At 43.4% G+C, this 20621-nt stretch overlaps 1 protein-coding gene across 4 annotated transcripts in view; it reads right to left on the reverse strand.

Moving 5' to 3' along the window:
- Positions 1 to 20204, reverse strand: part of LOC115635082 (ubiquinol-cytochrome-c reductase complex assembly factor 1) — an 87964-nt gene extending 67760 nt beyond the window's left edge. For 3 of the 4 annotated variants that reach the window (XM_030533355.1, XM_030533352.1, XM_030533354.1), the window contains exons 1-5: positions 20103 to 20204; positions 13977 to 14081; positions 12894 to 13001; positions 9512 to 9619; positions 6450 to 6522 (exon numbers count right to left, since the gene is read on the reverse strand). In XM_030533355.1, coding sequence (XP_030389215.1) covers positions 6450 to 6522; positions 9512 to 9619; positions 12894 to 13001; positions 13977 to 14081; positions 20103 to 20126 — 418 coding nt within the window. In that variant the 5' untranslated portion in view covers positions 20127 to 20204. The remainder of the gene's footprint in view (positions 1 to 6449; positions 6523 to 9511; positions 9620 to 12893; positions 13002 to 13976; positions 14082 to 20102) is intronic. The other variant, XM_030533353.1, reaches the window with a different exon arrangement.
- Between the last annotated feature and the right edge of the window lie 417 nt (positions 20205 to 20621).

The following is a 20621-nucleotide window of genomic DNA, read 5'->3' on the forward strand; positions in this document are numbered from 1 at the left end:
TCAAGAGACCTCTTCAGTTTGCAGTTTCAAAGAACATTGTTTCCATATGGTCTCAATCCAAAAGGCTCTAGCCAATTAAGCTACCGTGGCCAGGTCCTCTCCAAGCACCTAACCATTCTTACATGCAGCATACCTATGACTCATCTCTGTACAACCCACTATTTGAATCATTTGGGGTCTCCTGACGTGAGTCAGTGGTCTTGCCTCATGCTTCTCCTCCACATTGTCCCTGTGCCCACGTTGTTCATCAACAGCTATCCCTGTTGCTCTACTCCCATTTCATGCCTCAAACATAATGTGTGTCACTGGGATGTGTGTTCAAGTCCTTCAACTTCGCTCATACAGTGTCTCTTAATGAGCTGCTTGACTGATGGTGTTCGTGAGGCATACTTACAGGCGCTTCCATCTTTAATCAACAGGTCTATTCTTATTCCTTTTTTATACAATACTTACACAATACCTTCTTAGCCAATGGTTTAGGGCTAGCACTTCAAAAGTCCATTGGTCTTCCTCCTTAAATAAGGAGGAATTTCTGTTTGAGGGAATAGGAGAACGGGCTGTTGTACACTTAGTTTTGCATTATTTTTATCTCTCACTTTCCTGAGTCAGTTCTCTTACAAAATTAAAACCCAAACCACAACAAATTGTGATAAATAGGTCCTCAAAAGTTAACAAAGTAGTTAACGATTGTGTGTGAAAACTGACAGAAATTGAAACGGGATCCTAAGAAGCTGTAGATTTACTTCAACTGTGATCTGCATTGCCCTGAAAAGGCAAATATCCAGCCACACTGGTCTTGGGGGGAGCGACAGCTCAGTGGTTTGAGTATTAGCCTGCTAAACCCAGGGTTGTGAGTTCAATCCTTGAGGGGGCTACTTAGGGATCTGGGGCAAAAATCAGTGCTTGGTCCTGCTAGTGAAGGCAGGGGGCTAGACTCAATGACCTTTCAAGGTCCCTTCCAGTTCTAGGAGATAGGTATATCTCCACTTATTATTTATTTATTGCTATAAAGTCACAAACAAGGTGAAAAACTTGATGCATTTCCTTGCTGGACATAGTGTAATGCTGGGATCCAGTGCAGAATTAATGACCACAAACAAAATGAACCAGTCGAGCCTTTTTAAAATTTGTCATTAAAATCTATACTAACACTTTATTTCAATTCTCACTGTATTTAGTTTTAATCCTGTGATTAAAAATCTTTTGCTGCAAAAGACAGTTGTTTTAGACAAAAGGAGGAGGGGATATGTTTCTTAAGATAGGAAGAGTCCTTATCTCCCTCCTTTATACAGTTACAAAGCTACAGCTTGTCTTTTTTAAAAAACTTTTATATTTTATCTGCAAATGTAAGTGATATTATACTACCCCCAAAAACCTTCATTTTACAAATATCCCGTAAACCAGGAGTGGGTAAACTTTTTGGCCTGAGGGCCGCAACAGGTTTTGGAAATTGTATGGAGGGCTGGTTACGGGAGGCTGTGCCTCCCCAAACAGCCAGGTGGCAGCCCAGCCCCCCCGCTTCTCACCTCCTGATGATCCCCCCGGAACCCCTGCCTCATCCTCTCCCCCCCCTCCACTCCTTGTCCCTCATTGCCCCTGGAACTCCCACCCCTGACCGTCTCTCGCCACCTCATCCAACCCCCCCTCCTTCCTGACTGCCCCCCCGAAGACTCCTGCCCCCATTCAACCCCCCGTTCTCCACCTCAACCCCTATCCAGACCCCTGCCCCGACGACCACCCCAAACTCCCCTGCTCTCTATCCAACCTCCCTGCTCTCTGCCCCCTTACTGCGCTGCTTGGAGCACCAGTGGCTGGCGGCTACAGCCGCGCAGCCCAGTTGGAGGCAGCTATGCCACCGCGCAGCACAGAGCACCGGGTCAGGCCAGACTCTACAGCTGTGCTGCCCCAGGAGCTCGCAGCCCCGCTGCCCAGAGCCGGTGGCACAGTGAGCTAAGGCTGCAGGGGAAGGGCCTGGGGCTAGCCTCCCAGCCCAGGAGCTCAGGGCTGGGCAGGAGGGTCCTGCAGGCCAGATGTGGCCCGCGGGCCGTAGTTTGCCCACCTCTGCTGTAAACTGATGTTAAGAAATTTTAATCCTATTATTAAAAATAATTTTGTTGCAATTGTTAGTTTTTTAGCAGAAAGGAGGGACACATTTCTTCAGATATTCCACAACACCCCCTTATTGAAGTTACACAATTCTTTAGCAAAAGGAAAAAGTAGCCCTCAAAAAGGGTTTCTCCACAATATACAGATGATAAGCCGGTGTAAAACATTTATTTCACTAGCCCTGTCATAAATAAATAGTTAAGGGTTAATGTCTCTTTTACCCGTAAAGGGTTAAGAAGCTCAGTAAACCTGGCTGACACCTGACCAGAGGACCAATGGGGGGACAAGATACTTTCAAATCTTGGTGGAGGGAAGTCTTTGTTTGTGCTCTTTGTTTTGGGGGTTGTTCGCTCTTGGGACTAAGAGGGACCAGACGACAATCCAGGCTCTCCAAATCTTTCTGAATCAGTCTCTCATTTTTCAAACTTATAAGCAATAGCCAGGCAAGGCGTGTTAGTCTTATTTTTGTTTTCTCAACTTGTAAATGTTCCTTTTTTCGCTGAGAGGATTTTACCTCTGTTTGCTGTAACTTTGAACCTAAGGCTAGAGGGGGTTCCTCTGGGCTATATAAATCTGATTACCCTGTAAAGTATTTTCCATCCTGATTTTACAGAGATGATTTTTACTTTTCTTTCTTTAATTAAAAGCTTTCTTTTTAAGAACCTGATTGATTTTTCCTTGTTTTAAGATCCAAGGGATTCGGATCTGTGTTCACCAGGAAATTGGTGAAGTCCCTCAAGGCAACCGAGGGAGGGGGAAGTTTGGGGGGGGGGGGCAGAGAGTGCTCCAGACACTGGAATTCTGGATGGTGGCAGTGCACCAGATCTAAGCTAGTAATTAAGCTTAGAAGTGTCCATGCAGGTCCCCACATCTGTACCCTAAAGTTCAGAGTGGAGAAGGAACCTTGACAAGCCCTCTACAAATATCCTTAAGACATGGATTTTGGTTATTTTACCTTTAAAAATGCGTGTGTGACATCTACAAAGCTGCTTCACTTACTTAACAATGCCATTTTTCCCATTACCTTTAGAAGTGTGTGCTACAAAGCACTTACTAATGCCCTGCTTTTTATGTTAATCTTTTAAAAGTTTATTTGCAAAATTGTACTTGGTGTGATTAAAAAAAAAAAAGGAAATTCTGTTAAACATAAAGTCAAGAAGAAATAGTATTCTTACCTCTGCTAAATTGTTAGCAACTCACAAATTTATTTAAACTTAGGATGACCAGATGTCCTGATTTTATAGGGACTGTCCCGATATCTGGGACTTTGTTTTATACAAGCACCTATTACCCTCCAACCCCATCCTGACTTTTCACACTTGCTATCTGGTCACCCTATTTAAACTAACCTCTCAAATTAGATTGTGTGTTTTATAGACAGTAATAAGTCTTTGGAACAGTTTTTGGTTGGGGTTGCTTTTGCACAGTGGGCAATTCATTTAGGCGAACTTTTAAAAACTATTTTTTTTTTTTTTTAAAGTCTGGGGTCTTTCTACACAATATCCCTCACATAAAAATCTGCATTTTTCATCTCATTCTTTCTTTTTTTTTTTTTTTAAGAAAATATTACTGAACTCTCTCTAATAGGGGTATGACGTTTCAGTTCTAATTCTATAATTAAAAAAGTTATTTTATTGCAGGAAGGGGCATATTACTTCAGCTATGACATATCCTTACTAAAAAAACTGCTGCATTCATAGTGAGTTAGGAAGATCAAGACTCCTGGCACAAGTTCCTACAAGGCTATGGCTTTAGACAAACTTCTCACTGGTTCAGGAAAATGCATTCATTTTAATATTCTATGATGTGTCTAAAGAATACCTTCTGATTGGCTCAGCCAAGAGGTGTGGCTTGTCCAAGGCTGATTGTCCCGGAATTGCTGGTATTTAACTAGTGACAGCCATTGGGGTCAGATGCTTTTCTATTTCTATTTTAAAGTTTGCTCTCTCTGTGATAATCCATTTTAATTTCTCTCTCTGCTATTCGACCAGTGAGAGGCATTTTTCCTTTCTGGCTATTTTAAAACCCTCTATCACTTTGTGTCTTGTTTACTCTGCTTTATTTTCTCTCTTTTTGCCATTTGTAATATTCTGTAATTTTTCACTTAATTCTCTCTCCTTTCTGCCTTTTTTTCCTGTCTTGCTGTTTTAAATTTTTCTTTCATTTTGTTTATCCCCTTTATTTTCTCTTTCTGCCTTTTTTCCTGTCCATGTAACTAACTCTTACTTTCTGATAATCCTCTGTTTTGTAAATTATCTTAAAAGGGCTTACTGCTTCTTTATGCTGTAGCCTGTTTAAAAATACCTTCAAGTGACCTTAACATAAAAAACCCCCACACAAACATTATTTATACATTTAGTCCTAATGCTTCCCAGTTAAAATTAAATTCAAAATGGCTGCCATGCCAAAAGTGTACCTGTTCAAAAATGAGACCGGAGCAGGACATAGAAGAGGGCATGGAAACTTGTCAAAATTACATTGTGATGAAAGGTACAGAGGTCTTCACTTACTACTATTATTAGTTGTGTTCTGAATTTTTTTCTAAATTTTACCCACTATCATCACCGTCAAAATTCTCTAAGTAAATGTTTTGCTAAATAGAGCCAGAGACCCAATTAAAAATTAAAAGGAAAACCCTTGTCATGAGCACATATAAAATACCAAAACTAAAGAGAATTTAGCCAAGAGAATTTTTGTGCATAAAGGAAAACATCCCAAGTTTTCAGAGCTAATGGTGAATCTTAGTTCTTAGGAAATTCATATGTAATTCCCATCAGGTTTTTTTACAATTTAAATAAGCATGAAAAAAATACCATGCTTCCCACGCTGACAAACAGCAAGCCCTGTTGTGTGGCTGGAGAAAGGGAGTTGTGTCTCCAGGAACTAGCGGTCCCATACCCACAACACTGGAGAAGGGTCATCCCAGTCCAAGCCACTCCCATACATCAAGGGAAAAGGGTGTTTCGGTTCTAGTACGACCTTCCCCTCTACCCAGGGGCTTGTCCCAGTTCTAAACCTATGTGCCAAGACACGGTATGGGTAGGTAGGATGCAGAGCCTGTTTATGTTCTAGCCAGCCATGCTCCTGAAATGTGGAAAGGAGAGGAGTCTGCCATGCACATTGGCCAAAAAAGACGGTCTCTACGCAAAAGAATAAATGGATATAAATCTGACATCAGGAATCATAACATTCAAAAACCAGTAGGAGAACACGTCAACCTCTCTGGCCATTCAGTAACAGATTAAAAGGTGGCAATTTTGCAACAGAAAAGCTTCAAAAACAGACTCCAACGAGAAGCTGCTGAATTTGAATATGCAAACTAGATACAATCAACTTATGCTTAAATAGAGACTGGGAATGGCTGAGCCATTACACACATTGTCTCTATCTCCCCATGTTAAGTATCCTCACAACTTCTTATCAAACTGTCTTAAATGGGCTATCTTGATTATCACTACAAAAGTTTTTTTTCTCCTGCTGACAACAGTTCATCTTAATTAATTAGCCTCTTAGAGTTGGTTGGGCAACTCCCACCTTTTCATGTTCTCTGTATTTTTATATCTATATATATAGATAGATAGATAGATAGATAGATAGATATCGACATATCTATATATATATAGATATAGATATATCGATATCTATCTATCTCACTATATGTTTCATTCTTTGCATCCGATGAAGTGGGCTGTAGCCCACGAAAGCTTATGCTCAAATAAATTTGTTAGTCTCTAAAGTGCCATAATTAATCTTGTTCTTTTTTCTGGGTTCTAGGTGGCCCTGCCCTTGACAAGAGGTCAGGGGGTGGGGTTTTATGTGTGTGTGCGCATTCAGGCTCCAGATGGCCGTATCACAGGGCTGGAATGGGTAGAGTGCCAGGGTCATGCTGTAGCCAGCCAACTATAACACAAATATGGAAAGGCTGGGAATACAGATTCTAGCCTGCCCTACCTTGGCCGCAGGGGAGGGGCATCTTCAGGTTGTAGACATCCCTCATGGGTGGATCACGCTGGATTCTGTCTGGCTACATCGTGGAATTCTAACCATCTCTCCCCACCGTGCAGAAGGTGTAGGGAGAATGAGATAGTAGCAGCAAATTCTTTTTCTATAGTCTGACCCAGCCTCCTGAGCGGGGCGTGGGGCACCTGTTATGGCAGGACAGTTAGGGGAGAGGCACAATATGCCCATATATTATTCAACCCTGCCCCCACTACACAGGGGAACGTGTTTGGTTTCCAGCCAGACCAACCTGTCACAGGCACTGGGTAGCCCAGGTTCTAGCCAGCCACAACCTCATCTGGGGCACACTCCAGGTTCTAGTATCCTAGAGACCAACAACTTACTGTGAAAGAATTCCTCGTAGTCAGTTTTCTCCACACAGCAAGTGTACATGCGCAGAGCTGCTATCTTAATCTTCTAGAGAGAGAGAAAACAACACCTGTAGTACGCACCAAAAGGTCACCATGAAGTCTGGATAAGTTACACAAGCATACACAGTGATCTTCTATGATCAGATTCGTGTATCCATATGTTAGATTAGACACATTTTAATGCCCCTCCTTAAAGCCATCCAATGGGATTTAAAAGAGAAACATGTGAAGATAGGCCTGTTTTGTCTTTTTGATTTCCTCCTATATCTCTTAATGTTGATTTATACTATTCTGAGATTAATTTTGCACAAGTCACTTTTTAAATATTTAAAAAAATAAACCATTTTGATGTGCCAAAGACTCAAAGTTTCTCTTTTTAGCTTCAAATATACTCATAAAACAAGCATGTTTAAGGTGTGTGACAAAGTTCCTCCTCTACCTTGGTGGGTCCTAAGCTTATTTGGCAGATTTGCTCACCTCAGTGATCTTCCCCACAGTCTGGGTCAATTTCTCCTGTGTTTGATCAGGAGTTGGGAGGTTTATGGGGAACCCGGGCCCGCCCTCTACTCTGGGCTCCAGCCCAGGGCCCTGTGGATTGCAGCTGTCTATAGTGCCTTCTGTAACAGCTGCATGACAGTTACACTTCCCTGGGCTACTTCCCCATGGACTCCTCCAAACACCTTCTTTATCCTCACCACAGGACCTTCCTCCTGGTGTCTGATAATATTTGTACTCCTTAGTCCTCCAGCAGCACACCCTCTCACTCTCAGCTCCTTGTGCCTCTTGCTCCCAGCTCCTCACACGCACTTCCTCTCCTCTGGCTCCCCCCTCTCTGACTGTAGTGAGCTCCTTTTTAAACCCAGGTGCCCTGATTAGCCTCCCTTGATTGGCTGCAGGTGTTCTAATCAGCCTGTCTGCCTTAATTGGTTCTAGCAGGTTCCTGATTACTCTAGTGCAGCCCCTGCTCTGGTCACTCAGGGAACAGAAAACTACTCATCCAGTGACCAGTATATTTGCCCTCTACCAGACTCCTGTACCCCACTGGCCTGGGTCTGCCACAGGTGCTAAAAGAGAATCTCAGACGAAGACTTTGGTGATATAGATTTAACATGCCCCAAGACTTGGTAGTCTTGTTTATTGCCTTCCAGTGCAACATTAGCCTGTTCACTACATTTTCTAAAAATAGGATACAGGCAGTCCTCAACTTCACGTTCAAGTTACAATGCTTCTACATTGACACCCTGATTCAACTTATGACTATAGATTTCTAGTTTACGACACTCGGTCCCGCAATGGAGTAGACTGTGGTTCCGAGTTCCAACACAATTGTAAGGAACTAATTGTGTCATAAGTCTGAGGACTGGCTATATACAAATCAGAGACAGAGAGGAAAACTCTTAACTGCTCCCTTCCACTCACCGTTGGGAAGGGACTGGGAGAAGTAGAGAATTCACAGCACTCTCCGTCCACCTGCCTTTGGGACTGGTAGGGAACAATGAACCCACCATTTTAGATGAACCCACCCCATAGGTGAACCATGAACCCACTGTACTAGCAGACCACGTACTCAGAACGTGCACTCTCTGCATTTTAAGACGGCACTTCAATATACCAAAAGGTGAATTTAAGTTTGATCTGACTACCAGGACACTAGGGAAATAATTTCCAAAGGAGGAGACAGCTTTAAGGCACAATTGTTCTCCTCATTCAGTAGTCCTGAAGTTCTGCCAGAAAAATGGAAGATTTTGACATCCAAAGCTCTCTTAATCAGAATTATGCCTAAACTCTTCGGTGCCATTACAATTACAATTTACAATGGAAAATGCAATCCACTTGAGTTCAGACTTTGTGACAACAAAGATTATCAATGCAAAATTATTTCAGTTAAGATTTATGGAACTTTTGTTCTGATATATTGTTACCACTGCACAATGACTGAAACCCATATTGTTAATATGGTCCCCGTCACATAATTAATTTTCATCCTGTCTTTATAATCCTCCATTAAATATATAATCCATTTTCCATTTGTTTTATTTACAGTCTTTTCAATGACTCTTTTCACCATAGTACCTGAACATATTACAGACATTAATGAAATTATCCTCCCAACATCCCTGTGAGACAGAGTAGCATAATCACTATTTTAGGGATTGGAAAAACTGAGGCACAAATATTAAGTGATTTGATCCAGGATGACACTGAAAATCTATAGCAGAGATCTCCAGCATCTGCCATATGTAATGTTAACTGCCAGTTATTGGAACATTCTCATTCTTTATTAATTCAGTGTTATTCGGAGAGAACTGAGCAGTACATATATACTCTTGAAAAAAAACCAAAAAGAAACAAGCCTCTCTAAATAAAATGCATTACCCCAAACACACACAGACACCCATAACCACTGAAGACGATCAGATACCCACATTTAGATCTTTAAAGGTGGACACAATTCAGTCACTATATACAAGGGAAGTTGAGTTATACACAAACTTAACCCAGATTTCAAATCAATTTGAGATTAGCTCAAGAATTGTCATGTGATGCTCAGCACTCAAATTCTTATTTTCATTTTTATTGCTATCCTCCTAGCATCTAGAGACCGCGACAAGATAATAAAACTCCTACTTGTGCGAATGGATGCCCTGTACATAAATCAAGGCAAGTTAAAGCCTTGGGCTATTATTCTCCGTATCACGTGAGAGGTCTTTATATGGGTAATATGAATGGGACTGGGCCGATAAATATCCCTTCCATGTCACAAAGAACCTAGTTCTCAAAACAGATATAACTACACCTCTACCTCAATATAACGCAACCTGATAAAACATTAAATCGAATATAACGTGGTAAAGCAGTGCTCGGGGGGGGGGGGGGGAGGAGTGGGAAGCTGCGCACTCCCGCAGATCAAACCAAGTTCGATATAACGCGATTTCACCTATAATGTGGTAAGATTTTTTGGCTCTTGAGGACAGCGTTATATAGGGGTAGAGGTGTACAGGAAAATATTAAGACTACCAAATTAATTGTGTTACCCATTTGTTATATTTCAGTGGTCCAGTGAATCCCATTGCTTCTATTATCTTTGTGAAGGCACCCACTTTCTCTTCAGATGGCTGCAGGGAATCTTTTGCAGCAAGAAACTGTGAAGTAAAACAAGGTAAAATCAAATAAAACACAGAACCACATGTCCTTATCCCAGCTATTCAATCTGATCATTTTAGACAAATGAAAAATAAATTGGAAATTTTAACTTCCGTTATAAGTTGTCTTTATAAGTAATGCAGTGCATAAAACTGACATACCAGCACTCCTGAGAACACGCTACACCAATACACAGATTACTCACTGATTCATTTTATTCAGAGTGATAAGAATCTGTATACACACCTCCAGCCTACTTTATTCGGGGCCTAACCAATCAATTAAAGTAGAACTGTAAAACATTAAAGATTGTCCAGACACAGATACACTAAATCATATTAGAAGAACTGAAAGACAATTACACAGAAGTTAGAAAATGACAGAATTAACATTCGTGCAATGTGAATTTGGTTACCTTATGAACACATAGTTATATATGTTAAGGCAAAAGGGACCTTTAATGATCTTCTAGTCTGACCTCCTCTATTGCACAGATAATAGAATTTTACCCAATAATTTCTGTGTCAAACTTATAAATTGTGGTGGAGCTACAGTGTATTTTTAGAATCCATCTTCACTTAAACACATCAATTGATGGAGAATCCATCATATACCTTGGTAAGATGTTCCAGTGATTAATTTTCCCGATAAAAATTTACACCTTTTTAAAATGTTTGTTTTATGTCACCATTTCTAATAGGTATAGTTTAGAAATCTGCCTGCATATGCTGTACCCTTCTATACCAATATTCCAGTCGTGTATTATCCCACCAAGTCTCCACGATGCCAACTCTATCACAGCCATGATTAATCACTAGTACTTCTAGTTCTTCCTGTTTATTCCCATACTTCTTAATGCCCTGTGCTGCTATGCTGACAACCTGGAATATGCATAGGCGGCCTGGGCCATATTTCAGCACCCAAAGTCAGATGTATTTGCCAGTCACATCTCTGAGCAGATGGTATGGCAGCAACAGTAGCAGGTCGTCTTCTACAGCAGTGGAACCAGGAAGCAGACAAAGAAGAAAAGCAATCGATAGTAAAAGACCAGTTCCTGGAGCAGGTTTACAGCCTGCGGCATCATCTCTGGGTTCAGAAAACCAGCATGGACTGGAGGGAAAGACCTGGAATGATCAGCAGTGGCGAGAACTACTAACTGTTGACATGCATCCGACAAGGTGGGTATTCACCCACGAAAGCTCATGCTCCAATACGTTTGTTAGTCTATAAGGCGCCATAGAACTCTTCTGCCGCTTTTACAGATCCATACTGACACGGCTACCCATCTGATATTTAACTGTGGTATGTAACCTATCATTTAAATCAGCTTCTGTATCAGATGACTGAAGGGTAGCTAAGGTGATGCCAACATTTAAAAAAGGCTCCAGAGGCAATCCCAGCAATTACAGGCCAGTAAACCTAACTTCACTACCAGGAAAATTTGTTCAGGACAAGATGCCTGTCTTGACTGCTACTCTATTTCTCCCACATATACCTCCATGCTCTCTTTCATACTGCCTTTCCCTTACACACTGGGGAAAGACACTGTAAAAATCTGTAAAGCCACTACTTTGTTCTCTTTAGAATTTAGTTCTGCCATAATGCCTACAAACCATTGCCATCTGACTAAGCCTATGCCAGTAGCAAGCTGGGACTGTTGTCAGGCATTGTATGTGAATTTTATTGTTCCTTCATTTTCCCAATCCACTCCCCTTCTTATAGCTTGTGCCCCTTTTGTATTTTGTCATTTTCTTAGCCTGCAACCTCTATGGAGCAAGGACCACCAGAGTTAGCATTTGCATTATGGTAATACCTCTAGGTTATCACCAAAGACAAAGACCCATTGTGCTAGGCACTGAACAAAAACATAACAGAGATGGCTTCTGCCCCAATGAGGTTACAATCCAAGCATAAGACAAGAGGCCACAGTAGATGTAATGAACAGATGCGGGTAGAAAAGGAAACAAAACAATACTGGTCAGCAGGATATGCTGTGTTCACAGCACACCGTTGTTAGTTACCACTATTAATATTTAGTATGACAGCATTAAATGTTTAGTGAATAGCAAAATTTGCTATACATCCCATCATCCCCCCCACCCCACCCTCATACACTAGAAAGAGAGGGGAAGCATCCGGTCCCCTTTAAAAGTGGGGGCAACACTTCTGTCTCTTTTCTCCTGAGGGAGACAAGGAAGAATCTGCCCCCTGTTATTACTTCTCTTCCCATCTCAGCCCCATCCCTCGCAGGGCCATTTGTTGGACCTTTCCCAGCAGCTCCCTGAGACCCAGTTGGGGAGAGAGCCGGGAACATGACACTTAGTGCTCTGCCTCCTGGAAGGATACCTGAGAGCTCTCAAATCACTGGCCTTGGTCTGTGATAACATATACTCTATAACATTTAGTGTTCTGACTGAGTAAGCTCATCCCCTGGATTATTTAAAAAAATCATCTCGGAGAAATTTATAAATGTAGGGCTAGAAGGGACCTTAAGAAGTCATCCAGTCCAGCCCCCTGCTCTGAGGCAGGACCAAGTAAACCTAGACCATCCCTGACAGGTGTTTCTCCAGCCTGTACTTAAAAATCTCCAATGACGGCAATTCCACAATCTTCTTTGAAAGCCTACTCCAGAGCTTAACTATCCTTATAGTTAGAAAGTTTTTCCTAATATCTAAGCTAAAATTTCTCTTGCTGCCAATTAAGCCCATTATTTCTAGTCCTACCTTCAGTGGACACGAAGAACAATTAATCACTGTCCTCTTTATAATAGCCCTTAACATATTTGAACATATTATCAGGTCCCTCCTCAGTCTTCTTTTCTCAAGACTAAACATGCCCAATTTTTTTAATCTTTCCTCATAGGACAGGTTTTCTAAACCTTTTATCATTTTTGTTGCTTTCTTCTGGACTCTCTTTCTTTACCTCTTTCCTAAAGTGTGGCACCCAGAACTGGACACAATACTCCAGCAGAGGCCTCACCAGTGCCAAGTAGAGCAGGACAATTACCTGCCACGTCTTACATAATACTCAGAGTAGTTATCAGTCTTTGCACCTACCTTATAGCAATTTCATCTACAGTACATTTCCCTAGTTTGCTTATGAGCATGTCATAAATGCCTTACTAAAATCAAAATGTAGCACATCTACAGTTTCTCCTCATCCACTAGGCCAGTAATGCTGTCAAAGTTATCCTGTCACAAGTTAAAGGTGTCTGTACAGTGATTGCTACAATGAAGCCTCTGATAATAAACAATAGTATCAAACTATTCTAACCTGATCAGTGCTCTGAAGCATTCTCCTTTGCTGTGTTATTGCACCACTGGTTTGTATCAATCCACCACATACTTTATTCAACTGGGGTCGGCCAGTCTCATGCCTCTGCTTAAAGTGACAAAAGAGAAGTGAGAACAGTGTTAAGGAATAAGCACTAAAATTGTGTGACATTCAAACATTCACTAATTTACAGTCAGAGAATTTACAGATGAAAAAGGCCTATTAGGTCATCAAGCCCATCTTTCCAGGCCCAGTGCAGGTTTGTTCCCTACTGTGCATTTGGTAATATTTCGAATATCCTGTGGAATGGGCTGGTAGTCCCACGCATCTTAACATCACACAATTTGTCCTGAAATTTAACCTAGACTTTCTCTCAGATTTTTGTTCCATTAATCCTAGTTATACCTCCCTGTACAACAGTAAATAATTCCTCTCTCCTTGGCATTAACACCCTTCCAACGCCAAAGACATTTTAGATGGGTTGGTGATTTGATACTACAGTTATCGGAGTCCTGTAAAAATGATACACCAGGTTACACAATCAGGTCACCCCCATTCCATAACCAGTTACTGCTTAGCCAAGCTCCACATATTTAGTTCTTATGTGAAACACAATCAGTAAACAAACATGGGTTGTGGTGTTTTCATGGCCTGCATGACAGATTTATATCTCCACCATCTAATCTAGCTGAAGTGGTTCAGCCTTTATCCAGTGTCTCATAGACATGGGCTTGAACAGAAGTAATGACTGTGGGCTGGGGGAAACAGTCAGAAGAACTCTCTGAGATTATTTCAGCTCCCTTAATTATAGAATCATAGAAGATGAGGGTTGGAAGAGGCCTCAGGAGGTCATCTAGTCCAGCCCCCTGCTCAAAGCAGGACTAACCCCAACTAAATCATCCCAGCCAGGCCTTTCATTTCAGTTTTACAAGATCCCTTTTTCTAGAGGCTCAGGTAGCAGCACTGACAAGGACTATCCCCCGCCACTCTCATGTGCTAGAAGACTGTGACCTTTTATTTCATATGTGAGGACCTACGCAAATCCCCAATTCTTACACGCTTTAGAATAACGAAATATCCTACCTGAAGAGTGCCATAGAGCATTCTGTCCCACTGTGCTTGGGGCAAGGTTGATTGTATTAATCCACTGCATGCTGTAATCCATTGAGGCAGTCCAGTCTGGCACTTCTAGAATAGAGAGATCAGCAAGCACACAGTAACCAGCAGTGAAGGGAACATCCCGGGATTCATATATTCTACTGGAAACCAGCAAAAAGAGAAACGACTGCTGGAATTTCCAGCTACATAATAACTATTAGTTGTGGGCATTCAAGAAAATCAAAACAATGCAAAGGCAGCTATTCCTATCAACTTGATGGTCATCCATAACAAAAATTCACACAGGAATACCCTATGCTGTTTTGAAGTCACACTGTGACCTAAGAACCCCATAATGCCAACTGGTAAGATGGTTACAGAAATATACAGATTCTGGTATGTACATTCTGATTCACCAACAAATGTCACATGAGGTCTCAAAATGAAAGCTGGTGTCAAACTGGTCATTAATATCGTTGGTTAATGTATGTACAGATACTATGGAATAGGGTGACCAGATGAGACACGTGAAATATCGGGACGCAGGCCGGGGGTGCCGGCGGAGCAAAAAGTAAAAAAAACAAAAAACCCAAGAGCTGGCGGCAGAGGAAAAAACAAAAACAAAAGCAAAAAGAGCTGCCAGAGCATAGGAAAAATTGGTGGGGGTTGAGCACTTACTAGCAGCTCCACGCCCCGCCCCCCTGCACCAGCTTGCCTCCGCTGCACCTCCATCTCCCGAGCTGGCTGCCACATCTTGCTTCTCCCCCCTCCCTCCAGCACTTGTGCTGCCATACAGCTGATTAGAGCAAGCCTGGGAGGGAGGGGTGAGGAGAGGAATGTGGTGTGCTTGGGGAAGAGGCGGGGCCAGGGCGGGGATTTGGGGAGGGATCCAATGGGGCTGTGAGGGGGCAGGGCTGGGGGCAGGGCAAAGGTGAGAATTTGGGGAGGGATCCAATGGGTGAGGAAGGGGGCAAAGTCGGGGACCGGGGCAGGGGGGGCGCAAGCCCCCTCCGCCTCTGCGCCAGAGGGCAAAATATCGGGACAATTTGCATCCCAACCGAACATCAGTCAGGACGCGGGACAAACAAGTAAAAATCGGGACAGTCCTGAGAAAATCAGGACATCTGGTCACTCTACTATGGAATTTTTGTATATACACTGAAAATGTTTGTAAAGTCTATATCAAGGTGTTGGTCACATAGCAGAGGTGAAAAACAGGTTTTCCCCCCAGAGAGCTGGTAAGAAATGTCCCTCTCTCTCTGGGGATGTATATACTCGATCATAAGACGGTTCATTTATAAGCCGACCCCCCTCCAAATTGATAAGTAAAAATGGAAAATTTTTATAATCTGTTCATAAGCCGACCCTATAATTCAGGGGTCAGCAAACTTTGGCTCCCGGGCCATCAGGAAAAGCCACTGGTGGGCCGAGATGGTTTGTTTACCTCGAGCAACCTAAATAAACAAAGTCTCCCAGCGTACCAGCTGCTTCCCCTGATGGGTTGGGACAGCAACTGGCGGGGGAATTTTTGGGGGGGTGGGGGAGAAGCTGAGAGTCAGGGGAGTAACCCCTGTGACCACCCCCCACATGACCCCACTGTTAGGGGGTTTATTCCTTCACCCTCTTCCTTCCCTTGTCCTTCTCGCATGAACAGAGAGCAACAATACCCGAAGTCCAAAGGCGCAAACAATTCGATGTTTATTGGGGTGAACTTCCAGCAAGCACAATTCCAGTTTCCTTCCTTAGTGTCCCCTTTCCCAGCTCTGACACCACAGAGCCTTGCCTGTGTCAATGTTCCTGTTCCCATCCCTTGTTCCCATTTCCCCTTTAGCAAAACATGATCCCAATTACCCCATCCCCAGTCCCTGTTCCCATTTCCCATTCCCTCCCCCCACCCCGACTGACTGCAGACTAAATAGCAAAACCTGAGTTTTGCTTAGCTATACCTTAACCAATCACTTTACTGAAATTTAACTAACCAATCCTAACATATTATAACATGGTTATTTAATCAAGTATACCCCACCACCTTAATTGGTTTACACCCAACAAAATTAATTATACAGTAGACAGAAACAATTAAAGAATCAGACAGAGACCATGCAAATAAACATACAAAACAATACAGAAGTGAGGATTTCACAACTACATCTATACAGACATAAGGATTCTCCAGCAGTGTCTATTGATAAGTGAGTTCTTGCCAGACAGGATGCAATCAAACTAAGTTTCCTTTTACATCTTCTAGGCTCTTCCCTTTCTCTGGACGTGATGGGAATATCAGGACAGGATTGTATTCCTAATAGCCCAATAGCACCTTATTTCAATGTGACTAGTTTGGAATGTGAGGATGTGATCATATACTTCCCAGCTTATGGCTGCCTAACTACATCTTAGCTGAAGGCTTTAGCCTGTCACAGTAAGAGAAGGCCATTACACAGACAGTGATTTTGATTCGTTCTTTTCTACCTCTATAACTAGCTAAGTGATAAGAATACACTTAAATTCTTAAAGGATAGGCCTTTGCAGACAGGCCTGAATATCTATATCCTAACACCCACCCCTAGCTCAGGACCCCCACACTCTCCCCATCCCATCCCTTCCCATCTTATCTGGAGAGGGCCAGGGAAGAATGTCTCTGGCCTGGCCAGAGCTGCTCCAGCAGGCTGGGCAGTGCAGCCGCAACATGCTCCGGCGGGCCAGATCGGGCGGCATGGCTGCAGTGTGCTCCGGCGGGCCAGATTGGGCGGCATGGCCGCAGCGTGTGGAGCTGCAGCTGCTTCAGAGGCTGGTGGGAGAGCAGCGTGGCCAGAAGTGGAGAAAGACTGGCGCCGGCTCTTCCCTTCTGGCTCTGTTGCCTCTCCTTGCTCCCTCTGTTGGGGGGAGGGGCTGTGTCCCACCTCTCCTTCTCTATACCTGTTCATAAGCCAACCCCCTTCTCTGGTGCTTCCCATTTCTACTAAAAAAATCTGGCTTATGAACAAGCATATACGGAAATTCTTCCACTCTACTCCACGATGATTAGGCCTCAACTGGAGTATTATGTCCAGTTCTGGGTGCCACATTTCACAAAAGATATGGACAAACTGGAGAAAGTCCAGAGAAAAGCAACAAAAATCATTAAAGGTCTAGAAAACATGACCTATGAGGGAAAATTTAGTTTAGTCTGGAGAAGAGAAAACAGAGGGGACATGATAACAGTTTTCAAATACATAAAAGGTTGTTACAAAGAGGAGGGAGAAGAATTGCTCTTCTTAACTTCTGAAGATAGTACAATGGGCGGAAGTTGCAGCAAGGGAGGTTTAGGTTGGACATTAAGAAAAACTTCCTAACTGCCAGGGTAGTTAAGCACCAGAATAAATTGCCTAGAGTGGTTGTGGAATCTCCATCATTGGAGATTTTTAAGAGCAGGTTGGACAAACATCTGTCAGGGATGGTCTATATAATACTTAGTCCTGCCATGAATGCAGGGGACTGGACTAAGTGACCTCTCGAGGTCCTTTCCAGTCTTATTATTCTATGTTGTCTAACATCCTCCCTAGTTACTAATGGATTGGAAAGTAGTTAAACATCCTCTCATGATTAGAGTACATCATCCTGCTTCTTACCAAATACAGAACAGAAATATCTGTTGATCACTCCTGCCTTTTCTACATCATTAACAATTTTACCATCTCCAGCTAGAAATGGGCCTATACCAGTGCTTTTGAGTTTCTTTTGATCCTAACATATTTTAAAAGGTTATGGGGTAACTTGATTACAGTCTATAAGTATCTACACAGGGAACAAATATTTAATAATGGGCTCTTTAATCTAGCAGAGAAAGGTCAGACAGGATGCAATGGATATAAATTTAAGCTAGACAAATTCAGATTGGAAATAAGCTGTAAATTTTTAACAGGGACAGTAATGAACCATTGGAACAATTTACCAAGGGTTGCAATGGATTCGCCATCAATGACAATCTTTAATTCAAGACTGCATACTTTTCTAAAAGATCTGCTCTAGGAATTATTTTAGGGAAGTTCTGTGTGTTATACAGAAGGTCAGAGTAGATGATCACAATGCTCCCTTCTGGCTTTGAAATCTATATTCATCTCTGCCTATCATGAGGATAAAATAGTTACTTTCTGTTGGGGCGTGACACCTTTTGCATTAAAAAATTATCCTCTATAAGTTTTTAGAATCCCTAATCATGATTTACAACTGGCTGAAACCTCCAGTATTTGTCTCCCAAACTGAAGTCCCTCATAACACAATTTTTCTTTCCATCATGTTCCTGTTTGATTTGGTGTTCTGTAACAGACTCCTCACCAGCACTACTTCCTGTACTTCGTTAGTTAGTACATGAATGCATATGGATCAAAATTCCTGTGGTTCTGAGTTATCTATAACTGTAAAACAAATAATGATGTCTTTAATGTAGAGTGCCAACCCTACTTCTTTCACCTGCTCTGACCTTGCTGGGCAGGATATAACAAGTGACTTAACTTTCCAACCATGCAAATTTCAGTAATCTCTATCAAAATTCCCAATTCCCCATGTTTGTTACTCAGACTCCCAGCAAAAGTATATAAGCCACTGAAAAAAATCTTCTTTCACATTGATCCAATTTGTTTCTTACATTACAAACTCTAGTTTATACAATACTTATCTCCTTACCACCCTCCTCTTCCATTGATAGTTTAGCAGTCTCCTGGGCTGATCCAGCTAGTCTCCAACTGAGAACATTACCACTCCCCTCATTCCAGTGAGATGCAGGCTATCTCACTCATACAACTACCTCTCCCACTGGCACATTTATCTCAAAGCTCCAACATAACCAACGCCCTAAGCTTCATACCAGACATGCAGCCAACATTTCACCTCCAGTATTTTCTGACTTCTACCACTTTGTGGTTGTGCACCATTGTGCTAGGTACTGTGAAATTCTTAGTTGGTCCCTAGGTGCTACCACAATAAATATGATTAATAATAACAGCAGAGACTCAGGCACGCACTTTCACTGCTACCAGAAGGACATGCGAGTTAAGATGGAAGAGATGTGCCTTCTCTATATACTAAAGTGTTAGAAGATGAGATTTTTGTCTCTGATGCTAACTGGACAAACTGCAACAATGACTAGCAGATATTGAATGAATAAAAAGTTTAACATTCAGGAAGTTAGCTCAGCAGGTCACAGAGAACTGCAAACAGTAATTCTTAACATAAATGTCCTGACATACAGGTTCCAACAAGTGAAAAGATCCCAAAATAAAAATCAGAAACTTCTACAAAGAACGGGGAAAGAAGGATTCAAACCCTCTGATGTGGGCCATGTTTGATGCTCCTATTCATGAATAAAGATCAAGAAGGAAACACATGTAAAGTGTAAGCTGATCAGTATTTGGGAGGGGTGGAGGAAAAGAGGTGTTTGAATGGCTGTTGAAAAACCACCATATGGAACAAAGGAATCCAAACTAAAATATTTCTAATTCAGAATCTTCTCAAAGGATAAATCACTGTACTACCGGAGAGGATGGAAGTGCGGGGCTGGGGTATCCCAGATACTGTAACCTTGTGCTCCCAGCCCAGCTCCCCTCACCAGGACGGGCTCCAGGCACCAGCCCAGCAAGCAGTTGCTTGGGGCGGCCAACGGTGAGGGGCGGCACGTCCAGGTCTTCGGCTGCAATTCAGCAGCAGGTCCCTCGGTCCCTCTCGGAGCGAAGGACCAGCCGCCGAATTGCTGCCGAAGACTGAAGCGGAGGCTGTAGAGCTGCAGATCGCGATCGCTGTTTTGTTTTGTTGCTGTTTGAGGTGGTAAAAACCCTGGCGCCGGCCCTGCCCCTCACGTACCACACACATCACCGCCAACAACGGGACACAGCGCGGGGCCAAGGCTCCGGATCCACCTTCTGCTAAACGCCGCTGGGAAGTTACCAGACATGCCCCGCTAAACCCGCCCCACAGGGTAACGGAGCCCGGGGGCCGCCACTCCCAGGGCCCTGTCACCCGCGGAGACCGCAGCCCCTCGGTGCATTTGTCGGCACTGCAGGGAGGCTCCGAACCCGGCCGGACACAGACGCTGAGGCCGTGGCTCGGGCCTCAACTCTGACCCATCCCTTCACTTACCACAGCTCTCACCAACGCCGCCATGACACTCAGAAGCACTTCCGGAACGTGGTAACTACTTCCGCTTCTCACAGGCTAGCGGGAAGGGGGCCGAATCAAAACTGCGCGTGCGCGTACACCTCCCTACCCGGTCTCCTTAGTTCGCACGCGCTGCAGAGAGTAAGAACCGTTCCGCGCGTGGTCGCTGTACGTCACGTGTCGGGGCGGAAGTGCGTACCAGTCCCCTACCCTGTCCAGCAGCCCCGCCTCCTGGCCTGCTACTGCGCTCCGAGGGCGCTGCTCTGGGACCAGCCCATCCCCCTCCCTGCGCCGGCTGAACAGCTCTGTGAGCCGCGTGGCGGGGGGGCTCATTGGGAAAGCCCAGCCTGGGGGAGGGGCAGCGTGGAAGCAAGTGCTTGTGGGGGAGCAGAAAAACGAGGGGGGGAGGTGGCTGCCTCGTGGCTGGAGCCTGGGAACAGGCAACGTGACACCCTCCCCCTCCCCGCTGTGAGGATGATGGGGGGGGGTTGGTTAGGAAGA

This window comes from Gopherus evgoodei, chromosome 14, assembly GCF_007399415.2.
Source record: "Gopherus evgoodei ecotype Sinaloan lineage chromosome 14, rGopEvg1_v1.p, whole genome shotgun sequence".
NCBI lineage: Eukaryota > Metazoa > Chordata > Testudines > Testudinidae > Gopherus > Gopherus evgoodei.